Raw genomic sequence first — 23,337 nt, forward strand, 5'->3', positions numbered from 1 at the left:
TATTTTCATCTTTTGCTGACACACAAAAAAAATTATTATAAGTTTTAACCCAGGGATATTATTTTATGCGACCAACCTGGCAACACACGGCACGGACTCCAGACCAGTTCCCTGTTGGTGTGACGTGAGGTGAGGTGGTACAATGAAGAGACGATGGCTGCCTGCATCAGAGTAATATGGATGAGATTGACCGTCTTGACAGCCGCTATTCATGATGGTTCTGCTCTCCTAAACTCTTTCTTTGCCAAAACACACTAATCTCCCTGTTCGTCCCATCTGCACAGATCAAGTGTTGTATTTGCACCAGACTGCTAGCCCCGTGCTATGATTCTACCTATATCAACAACTCTCTTTAATTGACCTGACGGGTGAGTAACTAGATGGATCTGCACCATTTTATAATGCATTTACCCATATAAGACCTGTGGATGTAAACTAAAGCGAAGTAACCTCGTTAGGCAACATAGTTGTTCAGTTAGCTGGCTATAGCTAACATTAGCAATTGCTATTGCAGTTCACTTGCTTCCTTGATTGTTTCTGGTAAAGGTCAATATGCCAAAATGGGTGAAACAAAATTACATGATATAATGCATGGATCATATTAGTTTTTAAACCTAGGAACAGAATATTTGCAAATCCTGCAAATAACATATGTGTCCAAGGACTTGGACATGGATTCTTTCAGTACCATCATTATAATCCATATGTCTGGATTGCCATATGTCTGGATTGTCTAATTTATTTTTAACTTGATATGTTTCTACTTGGAAATTATGACTCAATACATCCCCCTTTCCCTCTGTGTTCTCTTTTTCTCTTCAGATACCACTCATAACATGGCCATCACACAGTTTCGCCTTTTTAAAATATGCACCTGCTTGGCATATATCCTTTCATTCGTGAAAAGACTGATTTGCAGGTTGGTATACATTTCGGTAACACTTTATTTGAAGGTGTCCTTGTTACATTTAGTTACTATAGTAATTACTATAGATTACATGCAACTAACCCTTAACTGCACCGTAATCTCAACCCTAATCTTATAGTAAGTACATGTAGTTTATTATTACTCGGTAGTTTAATATATAATTACACTGTAACACGGACACCTTAAAAAAAAAAGTGTAACCTTAATTTATTTTGTTGAAATGTTTGCGGATTTATCCTGTAGATTGTCAATCTGAAGCCTTAGGGCAACTGTTATATGAACGAGGATCTAGAGTGTCTCTCTTACAGAAGTGATGCTGTGGTAATGAGTCTCCTCTGCTAAACTGTGTTTTGACTGTTGTCTTTTGTCAATGTAGGACTGGAAGGTCACGCAAACTGAGTGGGGATCAGATCACCCTCCCGACCACAGTTGATTATTCTTCACCAAAGCAGGTCAGAGAAAAATAGGTTGTAAGAAAAAACGTTATTTACTGTTTGGCAAAGCAACATTTAATTGATCAAAAGTGACAGTGAAGATTTTTACATTGTTACAAAAAAAACTTTCTATCCATCAAAAAATTATGTTATATTTCAATTTCAATATTACTTTTACTGTTTTTACTCAAATAGATGCCATGGTGAGCATACTTTTCCCAAAAACATTTAAAAAAGAGCTGCAAAATTTATCGTTAAAAGATTGTGATCTCGATTTAATGTACTCTTATTCCTAAATGACAACGATCTGGCAATGTCTATTAAACATTTGACTAGTACGATCACAGCGGAACATTCGAATCTGCATTCTGAGCCAGAGAGAGTAGTTGTCAATGTAAAATTATGAAACAGCTTCATAAACAGTCTTTTCAGCCACACAGTATCATTATTTCTGTGTTACAACAATTCATATTATCACACAAGATAAAAGACGAGATAAAAGTTTATAGTTCGGATATAAACAATGATATCTATGGTAGCGATCAAAATAGAGTAAATCACTTTTTGAAAGTGACTTGACACTTCAAAGAAAGATTGTATCATTACATTGTTACACAAGTATGTGGCGACAAGTGACTGTTAAAAAATGTATTTGTCGTTGAATCATTCATTCAAGAGATTCGTTCAAAAACGCTGATTCATACAGAAATGCAACAAGTGAAGTATTTATGAGTGAGTCATTGAATCATTCATTCAATCCAATTAAATAAGACTAGCAATTAACTGTTTGTCAGAAGAACCTCTCGTAAATTACAGGTTATTTTGTTTAGTTGTCTATTCAGAACCGTGGGAGTGAGAGTTGTGATCTTTATTTAAAAAAAAAATAATTCTGGTTCTTAATTTATCCAGAATCATGCAGCTCTAATATTTTTATATTATGCGTACTCGTGCACTATTTTATGCCGTTTTGTAGAATAAATAGTGTGAGTAGTGTGTTCACACTGAAATTCCAAATAGAAAAAGCGCGCTTTAAATACCCGCATGATGCACTTAATTAACCGAAAAAATTAAGTGTGTAATGATGGCAACATGAACTGTCACAGCTTTAATTATGTAGCGAAGGGGGAGGGGCTATCAGACTCTGATGTTGAATGACAAAATAACCATATAAAACTCATACACTACATGATCAGTTCATTAATATAGTGTATAAGTGTATAATGATAGTGCATCATTTGGAACACAACTTTTGTATCATATGGACAGTGGTGATGTGAAGTCACTTACTTGACTTACATTTTTTTTCTTTTTTCTACTGATTATTTGTAAGCATAAATTTAAATAAAGATGACTGTTTACTAGTATTGACTTCTGCTTGATTAAATAAGTGAATATTTAGGAGCAGTTGTGGCGCGAATAGTTAGAGAGTCAGACTGGTAACCACTTGTGGGTTCGATTCTCAATACCGGCAATGACTGATGTGTCTTTGAGCAAGACACCTAACCCCCAATCACTCCCTGGATGCCACAGCGAAATGTCTCCCCACTGCTCTTGTTGTGTGTCCACTGTTTGCAGTGTGTCTGTTCACTACTCACTACTCCTAATCTGTGCGCACTTGGATGGGTTAAATGCAGAGGACATGTTCGAGGTATGGATTACCATACTTGGCCTTCACATGTCACTTAACTTCATTTGTTTGTTGTATAATTAAAATAGCCGGAGATTGAGGAGTGGAGCTCATGGGATGAGGAAGCTCCCACGAGCATCAAAATTGAAGGTGGTAACGGGATAGTTCCACCTCCACAGAATGAAGGTGAAGATGAAGAGCCGGACTATTTCAAAGACATGACTCCCACTATCAGGAAAACACAAAAAGTAGGTTCAATATTTGGGCCTGCTTCATTTCCTGCTACATCTGCTGCCATTTCATTGTCATACGTTTTCTTTTCTGTCCTAGGAAATGTCTTTCTTTTGCTTTCTCTCTAAAACAATAAGGATCAACAATTTTTTAACATTTGTTTTTTTATTAGTTAGGACAGTGGAAATTAAAACCTGTTGAAATAACAAGACTTTTATATTCAAGAAATTCAAGAAATTCAAATTGGTTTTGTGACTAACGGTGATGAAAAGGAGGGCAAATGTTGTAGTGCTGACCTTCTCAGTCCCATTTTTGTGTAATATATACACTACTGTTCAAAAGATTAAAAATAATAATACTTTTATAGTGTTACAAAAGATTTCAATTTCAAATAAATGTTGTTCTTTTGAACTTTCTATTCATCATAGTATCCAGAGGAGTGTGTCATGGTTTTCCACAAAAACAGCACAACTGTTTTCAACATTGATACTAATAAAACATTTTTTATCTTACAGACCCCCAAAATTGTCTAAACTGTATTATTATTGATAATGTAGTGTATATACATTTTTGTGCTCTTTTTCCAGATTGTCTTGAAGAAAAGGGAACCTCTGAATTTCTCTATGCCGGACAGCTCCTCGGGTTTCTCCAGCCGACTAGCCGCCACTCAGGACATGTCCTTCATCCAGCCCTCTGTGAGTAATACAGAGTAACAATGTTAATCACACGGTTATTGTGACACCAGTTAACACTCTAGATCAGAGAGAGAGAATTTATGGAGAATAATTCTTTATCTGGCTGCAACACACTCCATCAACGCACATCGCATTTTATTTGTTGGACCAAATTGTACAACATTCACAAAACACTGTCTGTGGGCTGCAGGCGGAGCTGGGGGACCTGGACACCTGGCAGGAGAACACCAATGCCTGGGAGGATGAGGCAGAGGCAGAGGCATCCTGGGAGGCAGAAGAAGTGCTAAGGTGAGGTGCATTACCAGCAGACTATGAGGTGTTCCCCAATTTTATATACAGGGGTTGGACAATGAAACTGCAACACCTGGTTTTAGACCCCAATCATTTATTAGTATGGTGTAGGGCCAATATAGCATCAATTTGGAGTCACATGTATAAGTCCTGCACAGTGGCCAGAGGGATTTTAAGCCATTCCTCTTCCAGAACAGAGGCCAGGTCAATACTTGATGCTGGTGGAGGAAAACATTTTCTGACTCCTCCAAAACAGTGGTGGCTCAAAAATATTTAGATCTGGTGACTGTGCAGGCCATGGGAGATGTTCAACTTCACTTTCATGTTCATCAAACCATTCTGTCACAAGTGTGTGTATTGCTGCATTGTCATGCTGATACACGGCACCTCCTTCAGGGTACAATGTTTGAACTAATGTTTAACCGGTTAACTAACTTTTCTTATAACAAAAAGAACTCAATAAACTCAACAAATACAGTAGAAATATATGAAGCAAACAACTGTTTTTCACAGATTAAAGTGCTAAAGAACTATAAAGAACAATTGGTAACACTAAGGTCAATAAGGTCCCATTAGTTAACGTTAGTTAATTTATAACATTATTATACATAATATATAGCAATAGCTACATTTGTTACAGAAGTTATTATTCTTTGTAAACGTTAGTTAATAAAAAATAAAACTGTTCATTGTTAGTTCGTTAGCTCAAATCCAGTAATATTAACTGATAAAACTTTTAATTTTGAAGTATTAGCAAAAGTTGAAATTAGCATGAACTAAGATTAGATAATGCTTTAGAAGAATTTTTCATGTTCTGGAGAATTAACAATAATGAGAAGCAGAACATTTTCAATCGATATCTAGGGCATGTTTTAGTCCAGGTTTTTACATTTAAAATGTAAAAGAATGTTTAAGCTGTGAATACAAAAATCTGAATGGCTGTTTAAAACATTTAAATATTGTTCAGAAACAGAGAGTAGCGCGCCGGCTTTGCTCACGGCTGCTTTCTGCTGTTCCTCAAGCGCCATCTGCTGTCAGAGAGTGAACGTGCGTTTTCATTCAGCCGTTCTGCCATTTTGCTCATGCGTGTTGGGGGTTGTATTACTGTATATCGAACATGTCTAGTCAGAAGTTTCAGTTCTTTAGAAATCAGCTGAGCAGGTTCTGTGTGTGCCTGGCAATAACACATAATTCACTCTGAGGGAGAATTTGGTGGTTTTCTGTTTGGTTTTGTCCACTAGGTGTCATTGTACAAGCACAGATGAATTCAATCTGCACTGCATTGTGCCAGTCCTTGATTAAGCTTTACTTTGATAAATCATGCATCACAGCATATTTGAACGGTCATGATTGTTGAGTGTTTTCCCCCTCAATTACACTGAAATTAACATGTCAATTAACAATGATCTGTCTCTGTCTATCCTGAACTCAGGCAGCAGAAGTTGGCTGAGAGAGAGAGACGGGCCATGGAGCAACAGAAGAAGAAAATTGAGAAAGAGGCACAGAGAATGATGAAAAAAGAGCAGAAGATCGCTGTCAAACTTTCATAACATTAATACAGCGCACTGGACACTCAAAACAACAGCCAAACAACTGTTCATATTACATTTTTATCTTGTTTTGTCCTGCCCTCTACATTGCTGTCTTCAACACTTTCGGATATTTTTTTTTTAGTCCATCAGCCGTCCTGGGAGAATCTTTTGTGTGTGTGTGTGTGTGTGTGTGTGTGTGTGTGTGTGTGTTTTTGGTTGTTGTTGTTGCATTGGACAGAAATCAGCACAAAACAATCTTTCCTTTCAGTTATGACTGTTCTTACTGTGTGCTCGATGAAAGAAAAATATACTTTTTTTTTTTCCTGTCAGTATTTATAACACTTGAACCATTTTGTCCAGAATAATTTTAGATAAGGAATTCCGTTCCTTTTGGTTTTTACATTTTGCTGGGGGTTTTCTTTTCTGTTTTTTGTTTTTTTTTTGGTTGCTTTTTTCCCCACCTGGTTTTCTTCATCAAAGTCTTGTATCTGTGCTTTAAACACTGGACCTCACCAGAAATGGGTGATCTCAGTATTTTAAAAAAAATCAACAAATTTATGCAACCTTGAGTTTCTGCTCTCCACATTCTATTTAGCTGGCTATCTAATCTTTACCATTCCGTTTACCTGATAATCGTGCGCATAATTGTGAATAATCCTTCAAGACCTTATATTTTGATCTTGATTTTTATAAAGACAAAAATGATTTGGGACATCTGTGTATAGAGTTAATAATTGTCAGTGGGAATGGAGAGCAGAGATGTACAGTAAGTACTGAGACTTGATGAGAGCGGTTTTAAGAGGATGTGGGTTGGTCGTCATGGAAACGCTGAAATTTTTAAATATCCGAATTGGCAACCAAACCATCTTTTATCTTTAGTAAGACACTGTTACTGAGAAGAGCATTAGCTGAGATAAACATTCACAGATAAACATTTTAAGGGAATTTCAGTCTTTTTTTCCCATCTCTTAAAAATATATAAATTGATCATGTTTTTTGACACAATGAGGATGATGATGATGATGGTGCTGAAATTAACCCTCTGCATGCTATGATTTTTAAGGAACGTGAAGCCATGAGAGTCACAGGTACAGATAAACAACGAAAAACTGAATAAAATCAATTTTTTTTTAATCATTTATGCTTCCCCCTCATGCTTTCTCATGCCTTTTTAAGTTGTTTTTACACTTTTGCACTCTCCAGCCTTAGCTGCAATAAACATTTGGATTTCTGTTCAATGGTTTATTTGTATTTGAAGGGTTTCCGAATCATCTCTCATTTCTTCATAAAAACAACAACAACGAAACATGCTCATTGTGTTGTGGTAAAGATTGTCTTTTTTTTTGTTTTTTTTTGTTTAAACATAATCAGCAATAGAAGTCTTTATTTGGTGTGTTTGTACCCAGACTGTTAAACTGTAAACAGCATCATGAAGCTGTCATCGTTTGTGATATTCAAGGTCAGACGCATTGTCCGGACGGGTGGAATATTCCAGCTCTGAGAATGTGATGTCATAATCCCATCTGCCTCAGCAACGCCCCCCCGGTCGACCAATCCTCCCACAGCCTGACCCACTTACACGGAGAGAGGAAAAGAAACTATGACTGAATTATACATTACATGCTGTCTTCTGCAGCTATGCGCATCTTCATCACACCTGTCTTGGGTTTCCCACGACTTTGTCTTTGTAATCAAGACTTCTGGATCATGCTCATTAAATAAAATGTATATAAACACTGTTCGAAGATTTTATGCACTGAAAATGCATCACAAATGCATTGAGAGAGAGTTTAAACACTGCAACAAAAGCATATTAACACTGTTATCTTTTACGATGCTTAACATCCTCATTGCTTAGTCTGGAACATATCTAAAAGCTGTTTGTATAGTGTCTAACTGGGCTAAGAGTACATCACAGCAAGCATTTGCTCAGTCTTGACACTTCATGTACAGTATGTGGGGCTTCATGTTATGCAACAGTCAAGTCCCATCTGGTAACAGATTTACTGTGTTCTTCAGGCAGACCAGGGTTCCACACTTGCTGTAATGATTGGTCTCAGCTTCTGAATATAGTGCTTAGGTTCATATACTATATATATACAATATACATTTCTGTGTGTGTCCCTGTATTCTCTACATTATGGGGGACCAAATATCACCACAAGTTTAGTAATACCAGTAAATTTTGACCTTGTTATGGGGACATTGTTTTTGTCTCCAAGAGGAAAACAGCCTGTAAATCATTAAGAATGATCTTTTTTGAAAATGTAAAAATGCAGAGAGTTTTCTGTGATGAGTAGGTTTAGGGATAAGGGTTAGTGTAAAAATCATTACATCTACAGAATGTCCCCAAAAGCATGGAAACCTAATGTGTGTGTGTGTATGTGTTTCTATCCCATTGGGGACTTCATCCTGAATGCAAACAGACTCATGTGGACTCGTGTCACCGTGGGGACCTAAATTGAGGTCCCCATGAGGAAAACAAGGTTATAAATCATACAGAATGAGTTTTTTTTTGAAAATGTAAAAAAGTTTTCTGTGATGGGTAGGTTTAGGGGTAGTAGGGTTAGTGTAAAGGGATAGAATATACAGTTTGTACAGTATAACAATTATTTCGTCTATAGAGAGTCCCCTCAAAGATAGTGAACCAGACATGTATATGTGTGTGTGTGTGTGTGTGTGTGTGTGTGTGTGTGTGTGTGTGTGTGTGTGTGTGTGTGTGTGTGTGTGTGTGTGTGTGTGTGTGTGTGTGTGTGTGTGTGTGTGTGTGTGTGTGTGTGTGTGTGTGTGTGTGTGTTTGGGTCCTGGGCAGGTCTGTCGCTGCCTACAGGATTTATCTTAAAACAAATTACAGGTTATAAACTCTTTACGGTTGTTTCGTCAAGTGAGGGCACTTTATGTCAATTTTCTTTTTATTATTTTATAATTATTATTTTACTTTTTGTGATATAAAGGTCATAGTACAACTGTCTTAGAAACTTCTTAACCTTATTTATGTTTTATTTTGATTCATTTTTATATTTAAAAATAGTTTTGCTTTTCAAACGAATTTTATGGATATTGATCTATCTTAACACACTCTCAATCTAAACATTAAAATCCATCATAAAATGAAATAGGAGACATGATGCATGAAACGTAAATTGTTGTTCGTCTGTCAATGTCTGCCATTTCCAACCAAGAAAAAAAAAAGTGTAAAAATATTAGTTATGTGTGTGTGTATATACACAAAATTCTATAACATTAGTTGGCAATTTTATTTGATTAATATAAAAATATATAATGTTATGAAACACAATGTTGGAAATGCTAATGTAGGTATGGCATAGACATTACAAAATCAGAATTTTGGTTTCTTAAAATATTGCTTTATAAACAGCAACTAGCTTTCTAAAGCTTTCTTGTGAACAGCAAAGAATTAAACTGCGTTAATCTAGGATTAAAGCTAATCCTGGAGATTAAGACTCACTTTAACTCACTTTGCTGGGCATTAAACCTTTTTTTCTCCAGAATAAAAGATCACTTTCATTCTTGGGTTATAAAGATTTTTATTATATTTATTTAAAAATGTATAAATATGAGATGCACCTGAAAAACAGGCCCAGATAATCAACCAACTCTTTTTTGCATTTTATGCACCAGTTTTAGAAAATCTGCAGAATTTTACTTCTTACAACAATACTACACTCTTATTGGTAGCGGAAAGCATGATCAAATTATGCAAACTTTTATAACAAACAGGGATCCCATAGTAACATCCTACAAGGTAAAAAAAGAAAGAAAAAAGGATGACATCTAGTCGAGAAGACTTGTAAAAATATTCACGTTAATCAGATATTGGTTGTGTCCGAAATCACCCCATACCCTCATATCAATATCAATGTGAGATTGAATTGAATGTGAGATTGAATAAGTGCACTAACGTCCACAATGGTTTTCAGACACCCAAATGGCTGTTCCCTCAATAGTGCCCTATTTAAAGTATCTATGAAAAGGTTTTTGGCTTTTAGTATGAATATGTTAGCCTTACTGTTATCTATAAGCTAGTGTGCTCCAAAACAATGACAAAATTCGCATTTAGAAGACCAAACCCAACGCTGAAAATGAAAATCAGGTTGATGTCAGAACCCAACGTCAGATTGTGATGTCAGTCTCCAACGTTGGACAGACGTTGTATTGCGGTTGAAAATTAAAATCGACTTTCATTTCCAACCAAAATCCAACGTCTGTCCGACTTTGGATGTTGACGTCAATCTGACGTTGAGTTCTGATGTCAACCTGACTTTCATTTCCAACCAAAATACACCTGCAACCAAAATCATCTACTCAAGGACCTTGACAGAAATATAGTGGAGTAAAAAGTACGATATGTGTCTTTCAAATGTAGTGAAGTTAAGTGAAAAGTTTCCAGAAAAACAAAACAATACTCAAGTAAAGTACATATATACTCAAAAAGTGTACTTTGTTACTGTCCACCTCTGACAAGCAAACATTCAAATGGTTGGGGGATGTGTAGTACTTTGTAAATGACAGTCATTAAACTCTGTAGAGCTTTCTGTAAGAACCGATTTATTGTGGGACATTAGACAATTTTACCACACAATAAAAGGCCAAACTTGAAGGGGTTTTTCCATGCGTTAGTAATAAATATAATGATATACATCTGATATAAACAAAAATATTGCACATAGCTCAGGCACATAACAAGTGTTCGCTGTACTGTGGAAAGCGCTGCCTTTCAGGAAATGTCAAGTTTACAGAGCAACATGTGAAAAGCTCGAACTCCAGGAGAGAAATACGGTTTCACTTAACACAAAAGGTTGAACACATTTAAGGTTTGGCAGAAGGTTTTAGTTCTTTTGGAACACAAAAAACATTTTAACCACAACAAAAATAATGGTCAACTGACAGTCAACCCCTATTGTCACTCCAAATGACTCTTATAAAAAGCAGGGAATAGCAGTCAGCAAAGAACAAGACTTGAGCAACATAACCACCTACATGATCAGATTCTGCAAAAATATTTATATATTTATACACGCAAACATAAGGGTAATAAATAACACAAAAAAAGACAAATCAAGTCCCTTTATATCCCCATAAATTCATCCTTTGTGCCTCAGCTGGCAAAAATACACAGTGCAAAGTAGGAATGTCACAACTAAACGGAAAATAAGTGTATGCGTATAATCACGTGTGCAAAAACACAATTTCTACTTGAAGATAAAGTTTAAGTGCTCTTGTTGTAGATGTGGGTGAGGGCTACTAAGTGTCTGGCCCGTGAGAGACATGGCGGAGTGAGTGCAATCCCATAATGCAACAGCCTCGAATCAAAGCTACAATGTTGTACACTGGAGCCCCTCCGACCAAACCGTGCTGCGAGTAGAGCCACGCCACGGTGGGCAGCACGGGCGCCGCCACAGCAACCAGATCCACCAAGAAGTTGTTGCTCCAGTGGCTTTTCCCCACCACTGCCATGCTAGAGGTTTTCTTTGAATTCTTCAGGTCGAAATTCAGCTCCTCCATGAACTCTGGACTCATTCTGGGCTCAGAAACGCACAGACCGGAATCACTAGGAGCATTTTGGGCAGTGTTGGTGCAAATGAGGCCAACATCTTTGACTTTGTCTTGTGCTTCAGGTAACTTCTTCTTTATGGGTTTTTGTGGTTCAAGCAAGTCCTCAAACTTTTTGGGAACCTGCGCTGAAGGTAATTCCTGGGATTGGTGGGGAGAAGGAATAAGGAGGCCAGAGAAGCCGCCACCCTGGAGCTTTAGCAGTTGGAAAAGGAGAGCTTGGAGATCAGCGGTGTAGATCACCTCATCCGTCTGGACACCTTTATCTTCTGCACTAAAGGGGTCGCTTGAGATGTTCTCCTCTGTGCTCTTTTCCGAGACACTCGTCTCCAGGGTTGACAGTCCTGGTTGGGGAATGATCTTGGTGCCACCGTCCTGGCTTGAATCGACAGCAGTGGACATGAGAACCTGCTCCAGAATCTCTGCTCTGTTGGCCATCTCGTCATTGGCCAGCAGCTCACTATCAGCCATCTCCTCCACCGCTTGCTCCTCACCATGTAGATCCATCTCCAACTTGCCAGCGGTAGATATATCTGGAGACTCACAGATAAAGTCTAACGTCGGCTCATCCTGTAAGTAGCAGCCATTCTGCGCTAACTCCATGCTGTGGAGTAAGGACTCCAGCTTCCTGTTTTGGATGTTTATGTCGATGAAGTACTGCTGGATGCCCTTGTCCTTCTCCACGAGGCTGTTCTTCATAGTTTCCACCACTTGGCGCAGCTGCTTGATCTCTCTGCGAGCTTCTTTAAGAGCAAGCTGAGCTTCCACCCGGTGACATTCCTCCTCTATCCAGTCCTCCCGCATACGCCCCAGTTGGGATTTCAGTTCCTCAATCTCAGTCTCCCTGTAACCCATCAATGTAATATCAGTGTTTGAATTGTGTCAGAGCTCTTGAGGGAATTGTAATTAAAAATCTCATTTGTTTCAGTTTTAGTTGAATAACTTGACCTCAATGCCGCCTTTTTTTGTAGTTTTACTAGAACATAATCATGCAGTGACTACTAACTAACATTAGCTGAATATCTTCTGTGTTTTTAGACAACTGTTCATAGGTAAAAACAGGGATTAGTATTGTAATGTATATGAACAATCATAAATTAATGAAAACTGGGCATGTTAACAGATTTCCAATGGAAAATTTGTTCTTAAAGGCCCCCTGAAATCAAAATGTAAGTTTTTTTAGCTTACAGTATGAATATGTTAGCCTTGAGGTTATGAATAAGCTGGTGTGTTCCAAAACAAAGACAAAATGTGCATTTAGAAGATATAAGCATTCAAAACTAGAGTCTCTCACTTCCGCTAAAATGGATCACGGATTTTTATGACATCACTGCGTACTTCAGCTTCTCATCACATATTCTGTCCAATCAAATGCTCTCTAGAATCTGAAGCATCCTGCTCCCTATGCTATAAATATACTACCTGGCCAAAGCGACCGTTGACACATCACGGAGCAATATGGGTTGGAGATGTATGTTCGGTTGCTCAAACGCTCAAGTTTTATTCCGTGAATAAAAATGAAATGATACGAGAATGAAATGGCAAGAATTTATTCACACGTCTACAATTGAATCCAACGTATCATCGCTTCCATGATGCTGTCAAGTACGACTTGCAGTCTGTGAGGTAAACTAAACCAATTGGCCATTTGAAAAGGGGGAGGAGCCATTCAATATGTCCCACCTTAGCTTCCTGTTTCAGTGAAAAATTACGTCAACGGATAAGACAAAGCTGCGCGTTCCAAGGCACTTCAGTGGGCCTTTAAGGGAGTCCCCTAACTAATCCCATCAATTTGAACACAGTGACATAATAGCCCATATATGTCAAAGTAGAGTCTTACCGGTCACAAACTGTGTTCTGTGAGTCTCTGAGCTTGGTCTTGAGGTGTCGTATGGATACCTCTTTCTGCTGTAGAGGGGTAAGGTACTGCTCTGGATTGGGAGGCTTGATGCCATGATTGTCTCCGCAGGAATGGTAGCGCACAGGAGTAGTTCTTCTGAAAGTAAAAACAGGTTTACCTTTTTAAAATGTGATGCAGCATGGTAATATGAAAGCTACAAGAGCTTAAGTAATGAACTACATGGCCTGTTGTGTCTGTAATCAGTTACTGTTTACAATGCAAAATCTAAAATGTTCAAGCTCTTCTAATACATTACACAAGCTAGTTACGAATGTTTCCCGAAACCACGTTGATTAATTATGTCACACAGGTGGTGGAGTAATAACTTCTTTTAATGAGTTTTAGATCGAATTAATGCCAGATTCTTGCCATGAATTACATGGATTATTCAAAATAATAGATATAGATTGTACTGAATGTCAGCTTGCTTATTTTACTCAAGATAAGGATTTATTGAGTCCACATAATGCGAACAGCTTTGCGATGCGGTTTGAGAATGTTCGTTGGAACTATGGTTTCGGGAAACACAGACTCGTTGATCTATGCTGATAACGAAGGAACTTGCGACCATAGTTGGCTAACGATGCTTTTGGGAAACACACCCCATGGTCAATAGAGAGAGGGGAAAAAACCCTAAACAATCATGCATTAGACAGCAAATTATTAAATGTATACATGTATATTTCCATAGAAACCATAGTTCCAACGAGATCGAGATTATATAAATATAAAATTAAGGACATGTATTATATGATAAACAATTTGAGTACTGCCGCCATTTGAAGAGAGAAAGAGAAAGAGAAAGAGAAAGAGAAAGAGAAAGAGAAAGAGAAAGAGAAAGAGAATCAAAGTAATGGCCCTTTTATCTGACTAGAGGCACAATCTCCTAGCAACCTGCTAAGTTGCTTTGAAGTCAAATTTGCATCTGTGCCAGAGATGAAACAATAGAAGAACAAACAAGGACTCTGAAAAGGCCAGGCAGGCATTACAGAGCACACACATTCTGTGCTTGGATAAAAAAGAAAGAAAAAAAGAATCAAAATGGAGAGTGTGGGTTATAAAAATAATTAAATAAAAATAAATGGAAGCTACATATACCAGAATGACCCAGAATCACTCCTTTCCACCATGTCAACAAGAATACCCACTGTTTTTTTTACCCTCCATCCCATAAAAGGGAAAGTAAAAAAGTCAGAAACACCACATCATGCTATTAACAAGCAAAACGACACTCCCTGACTGTGCATACTGACTGCGCACACATGAAATATTAATGCCCCCCTCACCCTCTCTACAAAAACGTGGCACTGAAAAACACTTTACTCCCATCAGCCAGTCAACAGATTTGCTGTCTGCGTGGGCAAAATGAGAGCAGACAGTGTTGTCAAAATCCCCACAAAGCCTCGCAGAGCCAAACCGTGACCAATCTAATCCTTTATTCTGTGAAGAGTTTGAGGACACGATAACACACTATCTGTTTGGTTCCTGAGCCCTGCGTAGAACATGTTCTCAAACTTCCTGTCGTGTCCTCAGCATCCTGTCCGTCTGTTTGTTGGTTTCTGCCCCTGGTTCATACCTTCTGGTAGAGCTGGAGTTGGTACTGCTATTGGTGACAGAAGGGGCTTTGGGGGACATCCTGTATGGGGCATAAAGCTCTGCGTCGCGAGAGGCGGTGGGGCTTCCCGCGGGCTTAAACACAGGCAGGCTCCTGATGTGAGGCCCACGACTGAGGGAGATAAGAGCAAGCAAATAGGACAGGACTGTGTCATAATGGGCAAGACATGTAGGCTATGTTTGGAATAAAAAACCACCATGCAACACATTCTATCAGAATGCATGGAACTTACTAGGCCTACTGCACATTTGCCAAAATGTGCACAATGCTTAACTTCAACTTGTTCGCCATATGTACACCATTTACTGAATTTAACATGCATGTAATGAGATCATGTGACAACAATGATGCCTCATTGTTTAATGCACACTGTTTTAATCATATATAAAAAAATAAAAAAAGTATTTTTTTATTTGAGGCAACATGCAAAATTGTAAGACGACTTGGATGAAATATCAAATCTTACAGAAAAAACCCCAAATATCAGCCATCTTGTATTAGGCTACAGATACAGTGCATAAAATAAAGCATAAACCATACCTGCGAGAAGATGAGATCTTCCCTGTGGAGTTGCTGGGCAGGGTTTCACGTGTCTTGTAGCTTCCAGTGCTGCTAGATGAGCTGAAATCTGTCTCACTGACTACAGGGCATAGAAATGGAGATCAAAAGTTTAAAGTTTCCTCTAAAAAAAAGAAAAAAAAAGAAGTAGAAGTAGAGACTTCAAACTTGGCAAATGCACAACCCAAGCACGTTTCAAATTAGCATATTTCCAGTAGCCAGATCAAAGAGGCTTGTCAGAGGATATAGGGTTGCACACTTCTGTGACAAACATTGCCTGCTTCCATTATGGAAGAACTATAGCTGGGAAAGTTAAAGACTGAATCTTTCAGAGGAGTCCTTCACATTTGATTTCTCTTGAATATCAACTCAGCTGCAACCATTCACTTTTCTAGTTAGCTTTAGCACTTAGACCACCGTTTCTGCTTTTACAGCCATTCAAAAGTAATATATTCCATCTTGCAAGCAACACATTCATTGCAAAAATGTCATATTTTAGGTTTTACCAGTGCGAGGGTTCCTAAAAGCATGGAATATTCCTATATATTTCCTCTGTTTCATACAAAAATATCTAACATTGAGTACGTACTTCCTGGAACTTCCATTGAGATGAAATAGGAGTGCAAAGAGATAACTCTCTGAACTATATATTAGACATCCTTATATCAGATCAAGACATGTTTAAGATAATGCAGTATTAAATTTTTTTTTTTTTTTTTAAATGCATTAAGTATTTAATTCTAAAAGAGGTGACTGACAGACAAGGATACTGGGGGTAAGATAATTCAAAATCTTAATTTCTTCAAAAGTTTGTCCCAAAAATATACATACCTGAGAAGCTTCTCTTTCCTTTTGACAAAACCATGATAAAGTGTACTCTTTTAAATATTTCTACTAACTATTTACCTTACTAACCAACTAAATAACCGAACAAATGTGACTCACTCACTAACAATCCCAAAATTGTGCAGTTGCTCAATACGAATCAAGCTCAAATGCTGTGAATTCTCACAAGCAGGGGGAGGAGCCATCTACTTTTAATTGCACTGATTGGCCATCTACAAGCCAACCAATCAGTGGCCTCAATGAGACAGGGTAATCAAGCTAATGGCACCTGCTGCTTCCTGGATTGTGTTGCCTCCAATTATTTATGCCTTCAAGTAAAGACATCAGAGAAACCCAGTCTCAAGAACATCTAAATGGATTAAACAGGCAGGTGTGACCATCACATTAAATAAATTAATTATGCATCATACTTTCAAAATAAGAAACAGGGAGATAGGAAATAGAGCTGCATGTGTTTACATGTTTGTACTTGCATCCCAGTGGACGTGCATGCTTGCACACAAGTTGATAAGGATTTCATGCACAAACTGTCCTTGTAATGTTCGTGGTTGTTTTAACCAAACATTAGATTTCTAAACCCAATCATTCTAATTTCACATACTTTTCTGAATACAGAAAAACATTTTTTCTTTTTTATAAGCATTCACTCAAAGCATGACTATTTGGCCTGATATTATAATCATGTAAATCATATATCTATCAAATTTTTTTTTTATTCTGATTGATTGTAAAGTGGCCATGAGCATCAGAAAGGGTTATATAAAATATAGCCTAATAATAATTATTACTATTATTTTAATAGTTAACCTTTTAGAATATAAAAAGTAGCTAATATAGCAGAAATAAAATGACCTTTATGCATGATGGAGGCAGGCTGTTGCTTCTCTCTCTTGTGCTTCTGTGTGGGTTTGCTCCACTCGGCCACTACGTTCATCCGAACTCTCTTCACTTTGACCGTGCGCTCTCCCAGAGAGGGTGAACCCATTGGACTGTTGTCAGAGCCTGAGAGGGTCTTGGTTGGCGATGCACATTGACTGCTTGGGCATCCGGTATCATCTGAGAAGACAGATCCATGTTTAAATACTGCTCCACAATGATGCTATAGTGCTTTTCCTTATCAGAAAGGTCAAGTGCACTAGGACATCGACACACTAAATCCATCATACAGCAAATAATGATATTTCAGTGCAAATTTTTTATCTAATACTACATTATACTTGGAATAAAATTCCCAAGTATCCTATCAGGATCCTATCAACCTCATATGGCCTACCAGAGGACAGGCTGTTTGGGCTGATGGTTCTTTTCGAGTGCTGGGAGCTAATGTCAAAATCCTTGCTCTCCTCTTCTGACAATGGCATGTTGGACACCGACGACTCCTTTGCTTTAGTACGCAAGGGGTGGAGGACAAATCGAGGGATACGGCTGCGCATGCTTCCCTTTTCCTTCACCTGCAGGAAATGGAATATTGATAACTGGTGGTGCTACGATTACATAGAGACAAGCAACCTACAGCCAGCATCCGAGGTGAGTTATTTAACCTTTTTTAAAGCTGATATTGAGCTGAATTATGCGTGCGTCCTTGAAGTTATTTCAGTATGCAATTTAAGTCTTGCATGCATGCCGCTTGTCTCGCTGTAAGGAAAATGGGTTTGGGAAGGAAAAGGAAAGTAAGGAAAATGATTTAAAGTTAAGATAGTAAAGCACCTCATACATCTGCAAAGGTCCCATTCTTCTTAAATAGGGAATACTTCAAGTAAAACTGTAAAAAAAAAAAAGAAGAAACGGGTTACTTGAGCATGAGGTGATGGTATGACAAGCAAACCAGAAAAAGAAAGATAACAGTGTACAAAATTAGGTCATACCACGAGATGCCAGGCTGTTTTAACCCCATTCATGAATGGCTCTATAAATAGAATGGAGCTTATATGTCTGAAATAAAGGTATGTATGTATGATCAAGTATGACTCTAAATGGTCCATACAAGAGAAAGGACCCCATCAGCCACCCACTAAATCTAAATTAATTTCACTAGTACTTGGAATTTAAACTGCAGGAACTCTTATTCAAAATTAAACTAATCCAGTGCTCCTATTCAACATGATTCATTTGCCGGTCAGTGAATTTAGTGAGTGTTATGTAAAAGGCTTTGCACTTTGAGAAGGAAGTAATATGGTCAATAATCCTTGTCTGTTTCGAGAGATGATAAAACCCCACCTTTCTGGTTATCTTATTTAATTGCTTTGGGTGTTCCAGATCTGCTCATAACTAACAAACCAAAGCAGCTTCTGAATCATTTAATATACGGTAGTGTATCACGCTTGATTGACTATGACGTCATTGGTCCATTTCCTGTTGTTAGTAGTGTATGTGTGACTTGTTTTTCAGAATCTTTTTGATGTTGGTTATGTAAGGGTTAGAGTTGCTTTCAATGCGGATGACGTAATCCCTTAAGTTTCACGCATAGCTGCGTTCTCGCCTCTTTCCATTTTGCATCCGGATGCCATGTTTCATTACAAAAGAAGTCAAAGCACAACCTTTATCTAGGTTTCCCATTCCTTTCGGATATGGAAAACATGTTTCTTGATTTTGAGTATCTTATGTCACTGCATTGTTTTAAATGATGAAGTATTAAGCCACTTTTTAAAAATTGTTTGTTTCATTTTAAAAAAAAAAAAAAAAAAGGTTTTGTGAACTGTTCTGAAAATGTACACTACCATTTATATGTTTGGAGTCTTTTTTTGAAAGAAAATTTTTTCTGAAAGAAATTAATACTTTTTTTTATAATGATACAAAATATTTCTATTTCCAAAAAATTCTTTGGAAATTTCTTATCTCAAAAATGTATTTAGAACTTTCTGTTTATCAAAGAATTCTGAAATACATGTATCACAGTTTCCTAAAAATACTAAGCAGCACAGCTGTTTGATTATTGATACAAAATTAAATTGAAATAGAAAATACTTATTTTAAATTGTAATAAAACTTTACAATATCACTGTTTTTTGATCAAACAAATGTATGCAGCCTTGATGAGCATAATAGACTTCTTTCAAAAACATTTATAAATCTTGCCAGCCCCAAAACTTTTGAACATTAGTGTCGATATATTTTGCCTTATTCAATTAGCTATCAAAATCTTTTGACTGTCAAATTGCCACTCATGGGAGCTTGACTGTTCTCTCTTGGAGCCCATGTCAGAGCCTTAGCAACACAACCAAGCAACACAGACCTGGCAAGTGGCAACACAGAGAAACATAGCCATTAAAGAAGCCAGATAGTGGTCAGTGATTCACTTAACTGATGTCTTGTGTCAGGACAAGAAGCTTAGTGTTTTTACTCCTTGTCAGCCTAATAGAAAAGCTGAGACTAGTTTAAGCCTGACACAGTTAGAAGTTACTGATGCAGTCTCTCTTCAATCACCTTATCCATCTTATATGGAAATGGCATGACTGGCTTGAGGTGATAAACAGGAGTGAAGTCACAGTTAGGTTATATATATTCATTGAATCACAACAGCTTATGTAATGTACTGCTCTGATTTAATTAAGAATGATTTCATGCATAAAACATGACAGTAAAAATCAACATTATCTTACATATTATTCTTTAGCCTTTTTATATTTAAAATATACTGTAAATTTGAACTACTTTTTAGTTCCGATACGCAGAAATATAAGTAAACAGACTGTCCTCTGGCTACCTAGTCAACACAACACATTAAGATCTAGAGACACATTAGTTGCCTCAGCACCAGTGACTCCTCATTCTGTCATTAGTCCACTAAAGCAACGATGACTCAATGTTATTGGAGACAGAGAGTAATGTGCACAAATGCATTTGCTACTGGCTTTGAGTGCTTTCTCTGCTTGCTTGTTTTAGTGTTGCCATTTGAGCTTGACTACAAAAGACGATGCCTAAATACAGGTTGGCAATGCACATTAGTCAGTGAGTACAACTTTCAGAAATTCCTATTCTCTAGTTGCTTCTCTTTTAGTCTACACTGTGCAGCATTCCATGAATTTTTAACTGACTAGGATTTTTTTTTGTGCAGTAATCTCTATTTCCAGTGAGAATTCAGTGCACTCTTGATACTTTTTGGTGAAATTTCTACCAGCTTTTGAGAAATATACAATGCAAAAGTATATGTATATATATATATATATATATATATATAAAGATATGTATCATTTTGCTTTGTCATTTTAATGTCAGTTCAAATTAATTCCCGTAATTCTCAAAGAGGATTCTCTTTAGATATATATATAGGCTATATATATATATATAATTACTTTCACCTTGTTTGCCTGGCTGTTGTTGAAAATAAGAATTTGTTCTTAAGTAACTTGCCTGGTTTAATAAATAAAGGTGAACTTTTTAACAAACTTTATAGTGTTTTATAACGTTCTGTGGCACGACGTATTTTTTTCTTTCCGCTTTCCCACAAAGGACAGATGTTTTATAATATTTTGGCTTGCAAAAATGAATCTCAATTAAATCAAAGTTGATTAAGTTACCTGATTGACAAACGTTGATGCTTCGATCTGCCTCACCTAAACAGCAAATATGCAACAAAAAAACACGATTTAAAATAAACTGCTTTTCTAATAGATGACAAAAATTTATTTTATTCCTATTGTTTCTTCAAAATAAACATTAATCTTACACAAAGCGTTAGACAAAAGCAGTGTTATTCAGATTTAGAGCAAACATGTTGAATTGAAGCTGCCGTACCAATGTCTTTTTCGAATTAAAAATAGTCAAATCAAATAATATATAATATAGGCTATAACATTCTTTTCGTTAATATATGTTCATAAAAAATCCCGCTATGGAAAACAACAGTGTGACGCAGTAAGTAAATACACTTGCCTCGTGAAGTGCTGGGTGGATTCCTGATTCCAGTGAGTGAGAGTGAAGCATGCGCAGCCCCGTATCCCTTCAGAACAACACAATGCGCGCTCTCGGTCCTCAGCTCTTGTTTTGATCTGATGTGAAGGACTCTCAGCCTCTGTCTGCGAGAGAAGCCAGATTATTCCGCACAGCACATCTCAGTGCATCAGTGTATGTGCTCAAGCAGAAGAGGCTGAGGAGATTGACATCGCCAGTACGACGTAAATGTTCCAAGTGTGTTATGTAACGAGCAGCAAGAATTAACTCTTACGTGCCCAAGAGAGATTGAACAAGTCGGTTTTATTGACGTGCACGGTTCACTGGCTAGTAGCCTATACTGATGACAGTAGTCATTTGGCTTAATGTTTTATCAAAAGTGACTAGAAGTCCTCTTGTTTTAGGGTAGTGATGGATGGGTAATGGATTGGGGTTGAGTCTGACCTGCAACCTTTTATTTAGCAGCCTAGTTCTTTCACCACACCCCATTGTGTTTTTAATCCTTATCATCATAGACAGTTTTATAACAGCTTTCTCACCAAGAAGTGACTCAATATAATTCATTTTTATTCCTTAAATAAATACAAATAAATAAGCATAAGCAAATAAGCTCATGCAAAAATATGCTAAAGGAAAATGTATATGACAAAGAAATGTTTTACTTTAATATTTTGCCTGTGGATATTTCCTTGTGCTTATTTGTTTATTTTTATGTTAAGAAAAAAAAATGCTTATTGATTTATTTTTAATTAACAAAAGTATGGTGATCGAAAACCCTTTTTAATCTTTGGAAAATAAAACAAAAATGCACTAAAGAAAATAATTTTGTATTTCAATCCAAAGATCTACAGTACATTTTTTAAATAAATATAGCAGTCTCATTCAGTATCAACATTATCAACATCAGAATGAAAACTCTACAAAACAGGATATACCGGGTAAATGACTTGTTGTTTATGCAATACTTTGTCAACAATACCACTTCTTTTTTTCTTTTTCTTTTTTTATACCAAACCAAAAGTAGCATAATACTTTATTCATGTATGCTTCAAATTAACATGTGGAGTGTTTGAATCAAGTAGCCTACATTCTCCATTATTCCTACAAATCCAGCCTAAAATGGTTTAGGATCGTATAGGCTGTCCAACTGACCTGCTAAAAAGTGCCCAAAACTCATCTTAAATTGACCGGGCTGAGAGACCATCTAAGATGAGAAAACCAGCTTATAAGATGTTTATTGTCGGTATAGGGTTCTTCCTTGAGTAGCACTGCTGACAGAAAAGACTGAGTGCAGTTGAGTGGAGACGTCGGCTCTCCATGGTGCTGAAGTCAACTCACCAAACGAGCGTGAATTCAGGGCGATTCGAAGTCATTCTCCAGATAAGATTCTCAGGCCGATTGAATAACATCCAAAGTATATTATGTATGAAGTTTGATCAAACGTATTTTACCACAAAAGACATTAGTTTAGTCGGTCATTTAGTTTAAAAACTTTGTACATTTCTCAAAGGTGGGATAGGCAATTTCAAACAGGCTAGCAAAAGCAAGCTATATAGCTTTGAAACTATGAGATCCCACTCTTCCTTCAGAGTCTCCAAAGCCATGCAGGCCTCCTTCAAAACATGAACGTGCGCACACAGCTTCTGCAAAGCATTACAAGACGAGAGATGGCGTTAAATTACCTCATGTCTCAAAGCACATAACATTACAATAATAATGAATGCAAACAACAGTGTTCTAGTTGTAGCCTACCACCTAATTTCTGTAGATTAATTTTAGTGTTAATAGTGTTGACATATCATAAATCGGGTTGCCATCTTGTAATTACGGTTAAGACACACAGCATAAGCTCGTTGTTTTGGCTCAGGAGGACTGTAAAAAAAACTGCTGCTTTTTTCTTTGTGGCGTTCGGTGACTGTCTGTCTACAACTCTAGATAGCCTTACTGAACATGCTGTGTGATGTTTGCACGAGCAAGGTGGAGGAGGTAGGCTATGAAATACATGTTGACAAGGACATCGTATCATTGAAAAGTTTTGGTCCGGTGACTTCCACAGAAGATATAGCCAATACATTTAGACCACTTCTATTATTGATTGCTATCAGGATATGAGAGTTTCAACCAGCATAACAAAAAGTGTTTGTAAAACAAATTGCTATATCCTACCTTTAACGCAACAAATTGAGTTACTCAAGCAAACACGTGTGACTGATTGA

General features: G+C 37.2%; 2 protein-coding genes across 6 annotated transcripts; one reads left to right on the forward strand and one right to left on the reverse strand.

The window, feature by feature from the left end:
* Positions 1–96: 96 nt before the first annotated feature.
* On the forward strand, positions 97–6,869 carry ebag9 (estrogen receptor binding site associated antigen 9). The gene is made up of 7 exons (XM_082148787.1): positions 97–368; positions 823–919; positions 1,305–1,380; positions 3,079–3,237; positions 3,808–3,915; positions 4,106–4,203; positions 5,639–6,869. Exons 2-7 carry the CDS (start codon positions 837–839, stop codon positions 5,754–5,756), a joined length of 642 nt encoding a protein of 213 aa, XP_082004913.1. The 5' UTR covers positions 97–368; positions 823–836; the 3' UTR covers positions 5,757–6,869.
* A 3,050-nt stretch (positions 6,870–9,919) lies between these two features.
* On the reverse strand, positions 9,920–21,348 carry sybu (syntabulin (syntaxin-interacting)). Of its 5 annotated transcripts, XM_082148981.1 has the most exons (9): positions 20,749–20,779; positions 19,533–19,687; positions 17,939–17,993; positions 17,505–17,682; positions 17,084–17,287; positions 15,368–15,467; positions 14,789–14,938; positions 13,153–13,308; positions 9,921–12,156 (listed from the first exon to the last, which is right to left on the reverse strand). In XM_082148981.1, exons 3-9 carry the CDS (start codon positions 17,960–17,962, stop codon positions 11,004–11,006), a joined length of 1,965 nt encoding a protein of 654 aa, XP_082005107.1. In that variant the 5' UTR covers positions 17,963–17,993; positions 19,533–19,687; positions 20,749–20,779; the 3' UTR covers positions 9,921–11,003. The 5 variants fall into 5 exon arrangements, with proteins under 5 accessions (XP_082005109.1, XP_082005107.1, XP_082005108.1 ...); XM_082148982.1 differs by lacking the exons at positions 19,533–19,687; positions 20,749–20,779 and adding an exon at positions 21,098–21,348 and having other exon boundaries at positions 13,153–13,305; positions 17,939–18,023; XM_082148979.1 differs by lacking the exons at positions 19,533–19,687; positions 20,749–20,779 and adding an exon at positions 21,098–21,348 and having other exon boundaries at positions 9,922–12,156; positions 17,939–18,023.
* Between the last annotated feature and the right edge of the window lie 1,989 nt (positions 21,349–23,337).

Source organism: Leuciscus leuciscus (genome assembly GCF_965113295.1).
Source record: "Leuciscus leuciscus genome assembly, chromosome: 20".
In the NCBI taxonomy this organism is placed as follows: domain Eukaryota; kingdom Metazoa; phylum Chordata; class Actinopteri; order Cypriniformes; family Leuciscidae; genus Leuciscus; species Leuciscus leuciscus.